The sequence below is a fragment of the Heptranchias perlo genome, chromosome 8, assembly GCF_035084215.1.
Source record: "Heptranchias perlo isolate sHepPer1 chromosome 8, sHepPer1.hap1, whole genome shotgun sequence".
NCBI classification, from domain to species: Eukaryota; Metazoa; Chordata; class Chondrichthyes; order Hexanchiformes; family Hexanchidae; genus Heptranchias; species Heptranchias perlo.
Window position 1 is genome coordinate 564,656 of NC_090332.1, and position 15,976 is coordinate 580,631.

General features: G+C 50.0%; 1 protein-coding gene across 1 annotated transcript in view; it reads right to left on the reverse strand.

The window, feature by feature from the left end:
• Positions 1-9,016: 9,016 nt before the first annotated feature.
• Positions 9,017-15,976, reverse strand: part of LOC137324285 (fibrinogen-like protein 1) — a 66,100-nt gene continuing 59,140 nt past the window's right edge. The window contains exons 5-6 of the mRNA XM_067988426.1: positions 12,629-12,824; positions 9,017-9,163 (exon numbers count right to left, since the gene is read on the reverse strand). Of these exons, the coding sequence (XP_067844527.1) occupies positions 9,017-9,163; positions 12,629-12,824 (343 nt within the window). The remainder of the gene's footprint in view (positions 9,164-12,628; positions 12,825-15,976) is intronic.

Sequence of the window (15,976 nt, forward strand, 5' to 3'; positions counted from 1 at the left end):
TACCTTATCTATGCCCCTCATTATTTTGTAGACTTCTATAAGATCACCCCTTAACCTCCTACTCTCCAGGGAAAAAGGTCTCAGTCTATCCAACCTCTCCCTATAAGCCAAACCATCAAGTCCCGGTAGCATCCTAGTAAATCTTTTCTGCACTTGTTCTCGTTTAATAATATCCTTTCTATAATAGGGTGACCAGAACTGTACACAGTATTCCAAGTGTGGCCTTACTAATGTCTTGTACAACTTCAACAAGACATCCCAACTCCTGTATTCAATGTTCTGACCAATGAAACCAAGCATGCCGAATGCCTTCTTCACCACCCTATCCACCTGTGACTCCACTTTCAAGGAGCTATGAACCTGTACTCCTAGATCTCTTTGTTCTATAACTCTGCCCAACGCCCTACCATTAACGGAGTAGGTCCTGGCCCGATTCGATCTACCAAAATGCATCACCTCACATTTATCTAAATTAAACTCCATCTGCCATTCATCGGCCCACTGGCCCAATTTATCAAGATCCCGTTGCAATCCTAGATAACCTTCTTCACTGTCCACAATGCCACCCAATCTTGGTGTCATCTGCAAACTTACTAACCATGCCTCCTAAATTCTCATCCAAATCATTAATATAAATAACAAATAACAGCGGACCCAGCACCGATCCCTGAGGCACACCGCTGGTCACAGGCCTCCAGTTTGAAAAACAACCCTCTACAACCACCCTCTGTCTTCTGTCGTCAATCCAATTTTGTATCCAATTGGCTACCTCACCTTGGATCCCGTGAGATTTAACCTTATGTAACAACCTACCATGCGGTACCTTGTCAAAGGCTTTGCTAAAGTCCATGTAGACCACGTCTACTGCACAGCCCTCATCTATCTTCTTGGTTACCCCTTCAAAAAACTCAATCAAATTCGTGAGACATGATTTTCCTCTCACAAAACCATGCTGACTGTTCCTAATCAGTCCCTGCCTCTCCAAATGCCTGTAGATCCTGTCTCTCAGAATACCCTCTAACAACTTACCCACTGCAGATGTCAGGCTCACCGGTCTGTAGTTCCCAGGCTTTTCCCTGCCGCCCTTCTTAAACAAAGGCACAACATTTGCTACCCTCCAATCTTCAGGCACCTCACCTGTAGCTGTCGATGATTCAAATATCTCTGCTAGGGGACCCGCAATTTCCTCCCTAACCTCCCATAACGTCCTGGGATACATTTCATCAGGTCCCGGAGATTTATCTACCTTGATGCGCGTTAAGACTTCCAGCACCTCCCTCTCTGTAATATGTACACTCCTCAAGACATCACTATTTATTTCTCCAAGTTCCCTAACATCCATGCCTTTCTCAACCGTAAATACCGATGTGAAATATTCATTTAGGATCTCACCCATCTCTTGTGGTTCCGCACGTAGATGACCTTGTTGATCCTTAAGAGGCCCTACTCTCTCCCTAGTTACTCTTTTGCCCTTTACGTATTTGTAGAAGCTCTTTGGATTCTCCTTTGCCTTATCTGCCAAAGCAATCTCATGTCCCCTTTTTGCCCTCCTGATTTCTCTCTTAACTCTACTCCGGCAATCTCTATACTCTTCAAGGGATCCACTTGATCCCAGCTGCCTATGCATGTCATATGCCTCCTTCTTCTTTTTGACTAGGGCCTTAATCTCCCGAGTCATCCAAGGTTCCCTACTTCTACCAGCCTTGCCCTTCACTTTATAAGGAATGTGCTTACCCTGAACCCTGGTTAACATACTTTTGAAAGCCTCCCACTTACCAGACGTCCCTTTGCCTGCCAACAGACTCTCCCAATCAACTTCTGAAAGTTCCTGTCTAATACCATCAAAATTGGCCTTTCCCCAATTTAGAATTTTAACTTTTCGGCCAGACCTATCATTCTCCATAGCTATCTTAAAACTAATGGAAGAGTATAGAGATTGCCGGAGTAGAGTTAATTGTACAGGGCTTTGGTGAGACCTCACCTGGAGTACTGTGTACAGTTTTGGTTTCCTTATCTAAGGAAGGATATACTTGCCTTAGAGGCGATACAACAAAGGTTCACTAGATTGATTCCTGGGATGAGAGGGTTGTCCTATGAGGAGAGATTGAACAGAATGGGTCTATATTCTCTGGAGTTTAGAAGAATGAGAGGTGATCTCATTGAAACATATAAGATTCTGAGGGGTTTGACAGGGTAGATGCTGAGAGGCTGTTTCCCCTGATTGGAGAGTCTAGAACTAGGGGGCATAGTCTCAGGATAAGGGGTCGGACATTTAAGACTGAGATGAGGAGGAATTTCTTCACTCAGAGGGTTGTGAATCTTTGGAATTCTCTACCCCAGAGGGCTGTGGATGCTCAGTCGTTGAATATATTCAAGACTGAGATCGATAGATTTTTGGAGTCTGAGGGAATCAAGGGATATGGGGATCGGGCAGGAAAATGGAGTTGAAGTCAAAGATCAGCCACGATCTTATTGAATGGCGGAGCAGGCTCGAGGGGCCATTTGGCCTACTCCTGCTCCTGTTTCTTACGTTCTTATGACAGAAAGAAAGACAGAGACAGAGACAGAGGCAGAGAGAGAGGGAGACAGGAACAGAGAGACAGATACAGGCAGAGATACAGAGAGAGAGAGAGACAGAGTGACAAGAATGAGACAGGGATAGGAACAGTGAGAGACAGAAAGAAAGGAAGATCAACAGACTTAGAGGGAGACAGACAAAGACAGACAGAGGGAGAGAGTGAGACAGAGAGAGAGACAGACATAGACAGGGGGACAGAGAGACATACAGAGAGAGGGACAGAGGGCGACAGAGAGAAACAGACAGATCGAGAGACAGACAGACATAGAGAGAGACAGAGAGTGAAAGAGACAGACAGAGAGGGACAGAGAGAGAGAAAGACACGGTGAGAGACTGAGTGACAGAAAGAGATAGAGCGAGACAGAGAGCAAGACTGAGAGAGAAACAGAGACAGAAAGAGAGAGACAGAGTCCTCTGTCTCCCTGTCCCCGTCCCTCTGTCCCCTTGACCTCTGTCCCTCTGTCTTGTCCCTCTGTCCCCATCTCTTTGTCCCCCTGTCCCTCTGTCCCCCTGTCCCCATCCCTTGTTCTCTAATGCACACCTGGAGTACTGCGTATAGTTCTGGTGCCCTTATTTAAGGAAGGACATACTTGCATTGGAGGCAGTTCAGAGAAGGTTCACTAGGTTGATTCCGGGTATGGAAGGGCTGTCTTATGAGGAAAGATTGAACAGGTTGGGTCTACACTCATTGGAGTTTAGAAGAATGAGAGGAAATCTTATTAAAACATATAACATTCTGAGGGGACTCGATAGGGTAGATGCTGAGAGGATGTTACCCCTCATGGGGGAATCTAAAACTAGGGGGCATAGTCTCAGAATAAGGGGTCGCCCGTTTAAGACGGAAATGAGGAGGAATTTCTTCTCCCAGAGGGTCATGACTCTTTGGAATTCTTTACCCCAAAAAGCTGTGGAGGCCGGGTCATTGAATACATTCAAGGCTGAGTTAGACAAATTTTTGATCAGCAATGGAGTCAAAGGATATGGGGAAAAGGCAGGAAAGTGGAGTTGAGGTAAAAATCAGATCAGCCATGATCTCACTGAAGGGAGGAGCAGGCTCGAGGGGCCGAATGGCCTACTCCTGCTCCTGTCTCTTATCGTCTTATGGTCCCTCTGTCCCCCTTTCCTGTCCCTCTGTTCCCCTGTCCCTCTGTTCCCCCGTCCTCTGTCCCACTGTCCCCCTGTCCCTCTGCCCCTCTATCCCCTGCCCCTCTGTCCCCCTGTCCTCTGTCCCCTTGTGCCCGTCCCTCTGTCCCCCGTCTCTCTTTCCTTCTGTCCCTCTGTACCTCTGTCCTCTGTGTCCCTATCCTCTGTCCCCTTGTCCCCGTCCCTCTGTCCCCTTCTCCTCTGTCCCCATGTCCTTGTCTCCTGTCCCTTGGGTTCCCCTGACCCCCTGTCCTCTGACCCTGTGACCCCTGTCCCTCTGTGTCAGGTTCCTGTTTGCACTTTGTACAGTGATTCACAGACCAGTGTTGTAAACAGAGATTTTATTGTTCGACATTATTTAAAACTGAAATGAAAGAGGAGAAAGTTGGGAGTGCAGCTGGAATTGGTTCTGCTCCACAGGGTAGTCACATCAGGGGCAAGTGAGAACAGCCCTGTAGGCAATCCTGAGACTGAATCAGAACATGAATAGGTAGAAAGAGGGATGAGGTCCTGCAGGTAGATTTTAAGGAATTAAGAAAGAGATTAATAAGCAGGACCTCAATGGTAGCAATCTCTGGATTACTCCCGGTGCCACGGGACAGAGAGACAGGGGGATAGGGGGACAGGGGGACGGGGGACGGGGGGACAGAGATCAGAGGGAGAGAGGAGAGGGGGACAGAGGACAGGGGGACAAAGGGACAGAGGACAGAGGGATAAGGGGACAGAGGGACAAAGGTTTCATGGGGACACAGGACAGGGGAACAAAAGGACAGAGGACAGGAGGATAGAGAGATGGGGGACAGAGGGAGAGAGGAGAGGGGGACAGAGGACAAGGGGACAGAGGGACAGAGAGACAGAGAGACAGAGATCAGAGGGAGAGAGGAGAGGGGGACAGAGGACAAGGGGACAGGGGGACAGAGATCAGAGGGAGAGAGGAGCGGGGGACAGAGGACAAGGGGACAGAGGGACAGAGATCAGAGGGAGAGAGGAGAGGGGGACAGAGGACAAGGGGACAGGGGGACAGAGGGACAGAGATCAGAGGGAGAGAGGAGAGGGGAACAGAGGACAAGGGGACAGAGGGACAGAGATCAGAGGGAGAGAGGAGAGGGGGACAGAGGACAAGGGGACAGGGGGACAGAGATCAGAGGGAGAGAGGAGAGGGGGACAGAGGACAAGGGGACAGGGGGACAGAGGATCGGGGGACAGGGTGACAGAGGGAGTATAGAAATAGGAGGATAGAGCAGATGAATACGTGGCTGGAAAGATGGTGCAGGAGGGAGGGCTTTAGATTCCTGGGGCATCGGGACCGGTTCTGGGGGAGGTGGGACCTGTACAAGCCGAAAGGGTTGCACCTCAACAGGGCCGGGACCAATATCTTCAAGGGGAGATTTGCTAATGCTGTTGGGGAGGGTTTAAACTAGCTTGGGGTTGGGAACCTAAGCGTAGATTCAGAAAGGAGAGAAGCAGAGCTGAAAGTGGAAGGCAGAAAATTAGTAAGTGAGTTTGGAAGGCAGAGGAAACAAAAGACAACAAAGGAGTTTGGCAATGCTTAATGGTATCTACCTCAATTCAAGAAGTATAGTGAATAAGGCAGATGAGCTGCGGGCACAGATAGACACGTGGCAGTACGATATCTTAGATATTACAGAAACATGGCTTAAAGAGGGGCAGGAATGGCAGCTCAACATTCCTGGTTACAGGGTTTTCAGACGAGATAAAGAGGGGGATAAAAAAGGAGGGGGGTGACAACATTGGTTAAAGAAACAATTACAGCTGTGAGGAGGGATGATATGTTAGAAGGATCATCAAATGAGGCCATATGGGTTGAGCTAAAGAACAAAAAAGGGGCAGTCACACTGCTGGGAGTGTATAGACCCCCAAACAGTCAGAGGGAGATAGAGGAGCAAATATGCAGGCAAATTTCTGAGAAGTGCAAAATCAATAGGGCAGTAATAGTAGGGGATTTCAACTACCTGAATATTAACTGGGATAGAATCAGTGCAAAAGGTACAGAGGGTGCAGAATTCTTAAATTTCATTCAGGAGAAGCAGTGTGCAAAATTAAAGCACATGGGATTGGGGGGAATATACTGGCATGGATTGAGAATTGGTTGACAGACAGGAAATAGAGAGTAGGAATAAATGGGTCTTTTTCGGGGTGGCAGGCAGTGACTAGTGGGGTACCGCAGGGATCAGTGCTTGGGCCCCAGCTATTCACAATATATATCAATGATTTGGATGAGGGAACCAAATGTAACATTTCCAAGTTTGCAGACGACACAAAGCTGGGGTGGAATGTGAGCTGTGAGGAGGATGCAAAGAGGCTCCAATGTGATTTAGACAAGTTGGGTGAGTGGGCAAGAACATGGCAGATGCAGTATGACATGGATAAATGTGAGGTTATCCACTTTGGTTGTAAAAACAGAAAGGCAGATTGTTATCTGAATGGTGATAGATTGGGAAAAGGGGAGGTGCAACGAGACCTGGGTGTCCTTGTACACCAGTCGCTGAAAGCGAGCATTCAGGTGCAGCAAGCAGTTAGGAAGGCGAATGGTATGTTGGCCTTCATTGCAAGAGGATTTGAGTACAGGAGCAGGGATGTCTTACTGCAGTTATACAGGGCCTTGGTGAGACCACATCTGGAGTATTGTGTGCAGTTTTGGTCTCCTTATCTGAGGAAGGATGTCCTTGTCATGGAGGGAGTGCAATGAAAGTTTACCAGACTGATTCCTGGGATGGCAGGACTGACGTATGAGAAGAGGTTGGGTCGACTAGGCCCATATTTACTAGAGTTTAGAAGAATGAGAGGTGATCTCATCGCGACATATAAAATTCTAACAGGACTAGACGACTAGATGCAGGGAGGATGTTCCCAATGGCTGGGGAGTCCAGAACCAGGGATCACAGTCTCAGGATACGGGGTATGCCATTTAGAACCGAGATGAGGAGAAATTTCTGCACTCAGAGGGTGGTGAACCTGTGGAATTCTCTACCACAGAAGGCAGTGGAGGCCAAGTCATTAAATATATTCAAGAAGGAGATAGATATATTTCTTAATGCTAAAGGGATCAAGGGATATGGGGAAAAAAACAGGAACAGGGTACTGAGTTAGACGATCAGCCATGATCATTTTGAATGGTGGAGCAGGCCCGAAGGGCCGAATGGCCTAATCTTGCTCCTATTTTTATATATGTTTCTAGGAGAACTATTTTAGCCAATACGTAGCAAGCCCAACAAGAGGCGGGGCAGTTCTGGATTAAGTTTTAGGGAATGAAGCTGGGAAGGTGGAAGGAGTATCACTGGGAGAGAATTTTGGTGGTAGTGATCATAATTCAGTTAGATTTAGTTATGGAAAAGGACAAAGATAGAACAGGAGTAAAAATTGGGGAAAGGCCAATTTTACTAAGCTGAGAAGTGATTTAGCAAAAGTGGACTGGAAACAGCTACTTGAAGGTAAATCAGTGCCAGAGCAGTGGGAGGCATTCAAGGGGGAGATTCAAGGGGTTCAGAGTAAACATGTTCCCACAAAGATAAAGGGTGGGACTGCCAAATCTCGAGCCCCCTGGATGACGAGGAACATACAGCTCAATACTGCAGAAAGCCTAGAGGAGTATAGAAAGTGCAGGGGTGAAATTAAAACAGAAATTAGGAAAGTAAAGAGAGGGCATGAAAAAATACTAGCAGGTAAAATTAAGGAAAACCCAAAAATGTTTTATAAATACATAAAGAGCAAGAGGATAACAAAGGAAAGAGTAGGGCCTATTAGAGAGCAAGAAGGTAACCAATGTGTGGAGGCGGAAGATGTGGGTATGGTTCTTAATGAATACTTTGTGTCTGTCTTCACAAAAGTGGGGGGTCGATGCAGAGATTGTAGTTAAGGAGGAGGAGTGTGAAATATTGGATGGGATAATCATTGTGAGAGAGGAAGTATTAAGGGGTTTAGCACCTTTGAAAGTAGATAAATCACCAGGCCTGGATGAAATGTATCCCAGGCTGCTTAGAGAAGCAAGGGAGGAAATAGCGGAGGCTCTGACCATCATTTTCAATCCTTCCTGGCTACAGGCGTGGTGCTGGAAGATTGGAGGACTGCTAACGTTGTACCGTTGTTTAAAAGGGGAGAAAGGGATAGACCGAGTAATTACAGGCCAGTCAGTCTAACCTCGGTGGTGTGCAAATTATTGGAATCAATTCTGAGGGACAGTATTAATCGTTATTTAGAAAGGCACAGGTTAATCAATGACAGTCAGCATGGGTTTGTTAAGGAAAGGTTGTGTCTGACTAACTTGATTGAATTTTTTGAGCAGGTAACAAGGAGGGTCAATGAGAGTAACACGTTTGATGTAGTCTACATGGATTTTAGCAAGGCTTTTGACAAGGTCCCACATGGCAGACTGGTCAAAAAAGTAAAAGCCCATGGGATCCAAGGGAAAGTAGCTAATTGGATCCAAAATTGGCTCAGTGGCAGGAAGCAAAGAGTAATGGTTGAGGGGTGTTTTTGTGACTGGAAGACTGTTTCCAGTGGGGTTCCGCAAGGCTCAGTACTGGGTCCCTTGCTTTTTGTGATATATATTAATGATTTGGACTTAAATGTGGGGGGGCTTGATCAAGATGTTTGCAGATGATACAAAAATTGGCCGTGTGGTTGATAATGAGGAGGAAAGCTGCAGACTGCAGGAAGATATCAATGGACTGGTCAGATGGGCAAATGGAATTCAATCCAGAGAAGTGTGAGGTAATGCATTTGGGGAGGGCAAACAAGGCAAGGGAATATACAATAAATGGGAGGATACTGAGAGGTGTAGAGGAACAAAGGACTGGTAGGTGGGTGGGGGAATATGGTGAGTGGGTTGGGGAAATGATGGTTGGTTGGGGGATATTGTGAGTGGGTAGGGGATATGGTGAGTGGGTAGGGGATATGGTGAGTGGGTAGGGGATATGGTGAGTGGGTAGGGGATATGGTGAGTGGGTAGGGGATATGGTGAGTGGGTAGGGGATATGGTGAGTGGGTAGGGGATATGGTGGGTTGTTTGGGATATGGTAGGTGGGTGTGGGAATATGGTGGTGGGTTGGGGATATATTGGGTGGGTTAGGGATTCGGTGGCTGTGTTGAGGATATGGTGAGTGGGTTGAGGATATGGTGGTTGGCTTGGGGATATGGGAGTGGGTTGGGGATATGGTTTGTGGGTGGGTGGGTGGGGGCTTGTTGTGGCCTGCTCCTGTCCTTGGACAGATTGGAGCAGACACCCGAGGTTATCTGGAGCTGACGTCACAGGGGCCCTCCCATACCCTCTGGGGTTCAGTCAGGGGACAGGTGTGGACGAAAGTTTCTTGGGCGAATCTTCATTGACACCTTCTTCAGGGAGTAGTAATCGGAGTTTCTCCAACTGTACCACACAACACCATCAGGTCCCAGGGGCTTCTGGCCCTTCTCGTATCTTCCACCCTGTGGGGGAGAGAGAGGGACAGTGTGAGATCGGGGGGCGGGAGTGAGAGCGGGTGGGGGGTGCAGAGAGAGGGAGGGGGAGAGAGAGGGAGGGCGAGAGAAAGGGAGGGGGAGAGAGAGGGAGGGCAAGAGAGAGGGAGGGAGAGATAGAGGGACGGGGATGGAGAGGGAGGGGGAGAGAGAGGGATAGGAGGAACAGGAAAATGGAGGAGAGAGATAGGGAGAGGAGAGAGAGGGAGAGAAAGAGGGAGGGACATGAACAGAGAGGGGAGAGAGAGGAACACGAAGAGGGAGGGGTTGAGAGATGGAGGGAGAGAGAGAGGGAGGGGGAGACAGGGGAAGGGGAGGAACAGATAGAGGGAGGGGGAGAGAGAGGGAGGGGAGGAACAGAGAGAGTGGGGGAGAGAGAGGGAGGGGAGGAACAGAGAGAGTGCGGGAGAGAGAGGTAGAGGAACAGGAAGACGGAGGAGAGAGAGAGAGGAAGAGGAGAGGGGGAAGGGAGAGGGAGTGGGAGGAACAGAGAGAAGGACGGGGAAAGAGAGGGAGGGGAGATAAAGGGAGAGCGAGAGTGGGAGGGGAGAGTGAGAGAGGGGAGGGAGAGGGAGAGAGATGGAGGGGGAGAGTGAGGGAGGGGAGGAACAAAGAGATCAAGGGGAGATGGGGAAGGGAGGAACAGGAAGATGGAGGAGAGAGGGAGGGAGAGAGAGGGAAGGGAGGGAGAGGGATGGGGAGGAATAGAGAGAGGGAGGGAAGAAGGGGAGGAGCAGAGAGGTGGGTGATAGAGGGGGAGGAGGAATAGAGAGTGGGAAGGGGAGAGAGAGGGTGAGGAACAGAGGGAGGGAGAGAAGAGAGAGGGATGGGGTCAGAGGTGGGAGGAAGAGAGAGAGAGAGGAGAGAGAGGGATGGGGTCAGAGGTGGGAGAAACTGAGAGAGGGGGGAGGGAGGGGGAGGGGAGAAAGAGGGAAGGGAGAGAGAGGGAGGGGTAAAGCAAGAGAGGGGGAGACAGGGGAAGGGGAGGAACAGATAGAGGGATGGAGAGAGAGAGGGAGGGGAGGAAGAGGGAGGGGAGGGAGAGGGAGGGGAGGGAGAGGGAGGGGAGGAACAAAGAGATCAAGGGGAGAGAGGGAGAGGGAGGAACAGGAAGACGGAAGGAGAGAGAGGGAGTGAGAGAGAGGGAAGGCGAGAGAGAGAGAGGGAGGGAAAGGAACAGAGAGAGGTGGAGAGGAAAGTGGGGAGAGAGGGAAGGGAGAGAGAGGGAAGACGAGAGAGGGAAGGGTGAGTGAAGGTGGGCGAGAGAGGAGAGAGAGAGGGGGAGAGAGGAAGTAACAGAGAGGAGAGGGAGAGATAGAGAGGGAGGGGGAGATAGAGAGGGAGGTGAGAGAGATGGAGGGGAGGAACAGAGAGAGGAATGATGAGAGAGAGGGAGGGCGTGAGAGAGGCAGAGGGAGAGAAAGGGGAAAGAACAGAGAGAGAGGGAGGGAGAGAAATAGAGAGTGGGGGAGAGAAAAGGAGGGGTAGAGAGAGGGAGCAGGAGGAACAGAGAGGGAGGGGAGAGAGAGCGAGGGGGAGGGAGGGGGTGTGGGAGAAAGAGATAGAGAAGGAACAGAGAGAGGGAGGGGGAGAGAGAGAGAGAGAGGAACAGAGAGAGGGAGGGGGAGAGAGGGAGAGGAACAGAGAGAGGGAGGGGGAAAGAGAGGGAGAGGAACAGAGAGAGGGAGGGGGAAAGAGAGGGAGAGGAACAGAGAGGGGGAGGGAAGAGATAGGGGAAGGAACAGAGAGAGGGAGGGAGATTGGAGAGGGGGAGGAGGGAGTGGGGAGTGGAAGTAGGATTGGGAGGACTCAACAAATGGCTTGTAGGTGACAAAGCTGAACCCATACTCCCATGGTTGATGGGACAGTATAGACCACATCCCCTGGGAGAGAGGGGGATGGGAGAGAGAGGGGGAAGAATAGAGAGAGGGAAGGGAAAGAGAGAGGGAGGGAAGAGGGGGAGGAACAGAGAGGTACCTTGGTCAAAGAGGTACATTATAGGGAGCACATTAAAGGAGGAGAGAGAGGTAGAAAGGCAGAGAAGTTTAGGGAAGGAATTCCAGAGCTTAGTGCCTAGGCAGCTGTAGGCACGGCCGCCAATGATGGAGCGATTAAAATCGGGGATGCGCAAGAGGCCCGAATTAGAGGAGCGCAGAGATCTGGGTGCGTTGTAGGGCTGGAGGAGGTTACAGAGATAGGGAGGGGCGAGGGCCATGAAGGGATTTGAAAACAAGGATGAGAATTTTAAAATCGTGACTTTCCTAGACTGAGAGACAGTGTAGGTCAGCGAGCACAGGGGGTGATGGGAGAACGGGACTTGGTGCGAGTTAGGATACGGGCAGCAGAATTTTGGATGAGCTCAAGTTTATGGAGGGTGGAAGATGGGAGGTCAGCCAGGAGAGCATTGGAATAGTCCAGTCTGTAGGTATCAAAGGCACGGATGAGGGTTTCAGCAGCAGATGAGCTGAGTCAGGGATGGAGACAGGTGATATTAAGAAGGTTGAAGTTGGTGATCTTGGTGATGGAGATGATATGTGGTTGGACGCTCATCTCAGGGTCAAATAGGACTCCAAGTTTGCAAACAGTCTGGTTCAGCCTCAGACGGTGGCCAGGGAGAGGGATGGAGTCGGTGGCCAGGGAACAGAGTTTTGGCGGGGACAAAAAACAATGTCTTTGGTCTTCCCAATATTTAATTAGAGGAAATTTTTGCTCATCCAGTACTGGACGTCAGAGAAGCAGTGTGATAAATCAGTGACAGTGGAGGGGTTGAGAGAGGTAGTGGTGAGGTAGAGCTGGGTGTCGTCACTCAGTATCTAATCTGTGCTGTACCGGCCCTGGGAGTGTTTGATGGGACAGTGTAGAGGGAGCTTTACTCTGTATCTAACCCGTGCTGTACCTGCCCTGGGAGTGTTTGATGGGACAGTGTAGAAGGAGTTTTACTCTGTATCTAACCCGTGCTGTACCTGCCCTGGGAGTGTTTGATGGGACAGTGTAGAAGGAGTTTTACTCTGTATCTAACCCGTGCTGTACCTGCCCTGGGAGTGTTTGATGGGACAGTGTAGAAGGAGTTTTACTCTGTATCTAACCTGTGCTGTACCTGCCCTGGGAGTGTTTGATGGGACAGTGTAGAAGGAGTTTTACTCTGTATCTAACCCGTGCTGTACCTGCCCTGGGAGTGTTTGATGGGACAGTGTAGAGGGAGTTTTACTCTGTATCTAACCCGTGCTGTACCTGCCCTGGGAGTGTTTGATGGGACAGTGTAGAAGGAGTTTTACCCTCTATCTAACCCGTGCTGTACCTGCCCCTGGGGTGAAGGTGTGTGAGCTGCTCATGTCTATAGGATGTTGAACTGAGGAGTCCACAACCAAGTTCCCTCTCTCTGATGTGGCAAAGGAAGCCGGCGGCAGAGATTGGTTGAGAGTTGGAGGCAGTTACCTTGTAGTAAACCCCATTGAGATTGGAGAAGAAGCACTGGTGATACCACCAGCCTCCATGAGAGATCTCAGCGCAGATGTTGCCAGTGTCGGGCGTGCTGAAGCTCCTCTTATCGTGGTACCAGGCGAAGGAGTCCTCCACTGTTCCATTGAAACCTCCGACATGCAGGCGGTAGAGATTGGCCTCATCCTCAATACTGTCAGACACAGAATGGCTCACAGGGTTAAAAGGCCTATCCCTTCTCGTAGCTTAACTCCACCTACCCACCTTCTCTCCATATCTCTCAACACCACCTACCCCCATGCCCCATACCACCATGCCCACACCCCCATGCCCCTATAACCCCATACCCCCAAACTGTGTGCAACTGAGCTCAGGGAGGGAGTTTGGAGCATTTTCTGACCATCTCTATATTACATTGTCAGTCATGTGTTGACCGATATTCCCCTCAGTCCCTTTCAATGTTAATCATGTCCACAGCTCCATATGACTCCTGTAACGTGATGTTTTTGGTAGTATTTTCCCACAATCTAACACGTTGTGATGCTGGAACAATTCAACCGCTTTGCATCTGCATGTAGTTGGAGGCTGTGGCCACTTGGTGTCACTGAGGGGGCTCTTACCCAGAGATAACAGCACAGAAACAGGCCACTCAGCTCATCCAGTCCCTGTTGGGGTCGATCCTCCAGACCAGCAGTAAACTAATCCCATGTCCCGTCCTGACCCTTTATCCCCTTTCCTTCAACCACCCTGCCAACCTATTCTTAAATGTTGACATTGACTCTGCTTCAATCACTAAATCCACAGTAAATCCCACAACCCTCTGTGCAACAAAGCTTCTGCTGCTCCCTATCCTAATTCTCACTGCTGGTTTCTTGCGATGCAGCTCCTCACCCCCAACAGCACCCCCATTATCACCAAATCACCCCTGCAGCTGTGAGCAGCACTGGGAGTGGTCAGATCACTGGCCTGGAGGAGAAGGAGGGACTGTGATTGACAGTGTGGGGGAGGGGTTTATCTCTCACTCTGTGATTGACAGTGTGGGGGAGGGGTTTATCTCTCACTCTGTGATTGACAGTGTGGGGGAGGGGTTTATCTCTCACTCTGTGATTGACAGTGTGGGGGAGGGGTTTATCCCTCACTCTGTGATTGACAGTGTGGGGGAGGGGTTTATCTCACTCTGTGATTGACAGTGTGGGGGAGGGGTTTATCCCTCACTCTGTGATTGACAGTGTGGGGGAGGGGTTTATCCCTCACTCTGTGATTGACAGTGTGGGGGAGGGGTTTATCTCTCACTCTGTGATTGACAGTGTGGGGGAGGGGTTTATCTCACTCTGTGATTGACAGTGTGGGGGTGGGGTTTATCTCTCACTCTGTGATTGACAGTGTGGGGGAGGGGTTTATCTCTCACTCTGTGATTGACAGTGTGGGGGAGGGGTTTATCTCTCACTCTGTGATTGACAGTGTGGGGGAGGGGTTTATCCCTCACTCTGTGATTGACAGTGTGGGGGAGGGGTTTATCTCACTCTGTGATTGACAGTGTGGGGGAGGGGTTTATCCCTCACTCTGTGATTGACAGTGTGGGGGAGGGGTTTATCCCTCACTCTGTGATTGACAGTGTGGGGGAGGGGTTTATCTCTCACTCTGTGATTGACAGTGTGGGGGAGGGGTTTATCTCACTCTGTGATTGACAGTGTGGGGGTGGGGTTTATCTCTCACTCTGTGATTGACAGTGTGGGGGAGGGGTTTATCTCTCACTCTGTGATTGACAGTGTGGGGGAGGGGTTTATCTCACTGTGATTGACAGTGTGGGGGAGGGGTTTATCTCACTCTGTGATTGACAGTGTGGGGGAGGGGTTTATCTCTCACTCTGTGATTGACAGTGTGGGGGAGGGGTTTATCTCACTGTGATTGACAGTGTGGGGGAGGGGTTTATCTCACTCTGTGATTGACAGTGTGGGGGAGGGGTTTATCTCACTGTGATTGACAGTGTGGGGGAGGGGTTTATCTCACTCTGTGATTGACAGTGTGGGGGAGGGGTTTATCTCACTCTGTGATTGACAGTGTGGGGGAGGGGTTTATCTCTCAGTCTGTGATTGACAGTGTGGGGGAGGGGTTTATCTCACTCTGTGATTGACAGTGTGGGGGAGTGGTTTATCTCACTCTGTGATTGACAGTGTGGGGGAGGGGTTTATCTCACTGTGATTGACAGTGTGGGGGAGGGGTTTATCTCACTGTGATTGACAGTGCGGGGGAGGGGTTTACCTCTCTCTGTGATTGAAAGTGTGGGGGAGGGGTTTATCTCATTCTGTGATTGACAGTGTGGGGGAGGAGTTTATCTCACTGTGATTGACAGTGTGGGGGAGGGGTTTATCTCACTCTGTGATTGACAGTGTGGGGGAGGGGTTTATCCCTCACTCTGTGATTGACAGTTTGGGGGAGGGGTTTATCTCACTCTGTGATTGACAGTGTCGGGGAGGGGTTTATCTCACTCTGATTGACAGTGTGGGGGAGGGGTTTATCTCTCACTCTGTGATTGACAGTGTGGGGGAGGGGTTTATCTCACTCTGTGATTGACAGTGTGGGGGAGGGGTTTATCCCTCACTCTGTGATTGACAGTGTGGGGGAGGGGTTTATCTCACTCTGTGATTGACAGTGTGGGGGAGGGGTTTATCCCTCACTCTGTGATTGACAGTGTGGGGGAGGGGTTTATCTCACTCTGTGATTGACAGTGTGGGGGAGGGGTTTATCTCACTCTGTGATTGACAGTGTGGGGGAGGGGTTTATCTCACTCTGTGATTGACAGTGTGGGGGAGGGGTTATCTCACTCTGTGATTGACAGTGTGGGGGAGGGGTTTATCTCTCACTGTGATTTACAGTGTGGGGGAGGGGTTTATCTCACTGTGATTGACAGTGTAGGGGAGGGGTTTATCTCACTGTGATTGACAGTGTGGGGGAGGGGTTTATCTCACTCTGTGATTGACAGTGTGGGGGAGGGGTTTATCTCACTCTGTGATTGACAGTGTGGGGGAGGGGTTTATCTCTCACTCTGTGATTGACAGTGTGGGGGAGGGGTTTAACCCTCACTCTGTGATTGACAGTGTGGGGGAGGGGTTTATCTCACTCTGATTGACAGTGTGGGGGAGGGGTTTATTTCAATCTGTGATTGACAATGTGGGGGAGGGATTTATCTCACTCTGTGATTGACAGTGTGGGGGAGGGGTTTACCTCTCTCTGTGATTGAAAGTGTGGGGGAGGGGTTTATCTCATTCTGTGATTGACAGTGTGGGGGAGGAGTTTATCTCACTGTGATTGACAGTGTGGGGGAGGGGTTTATCTCTCACTGTG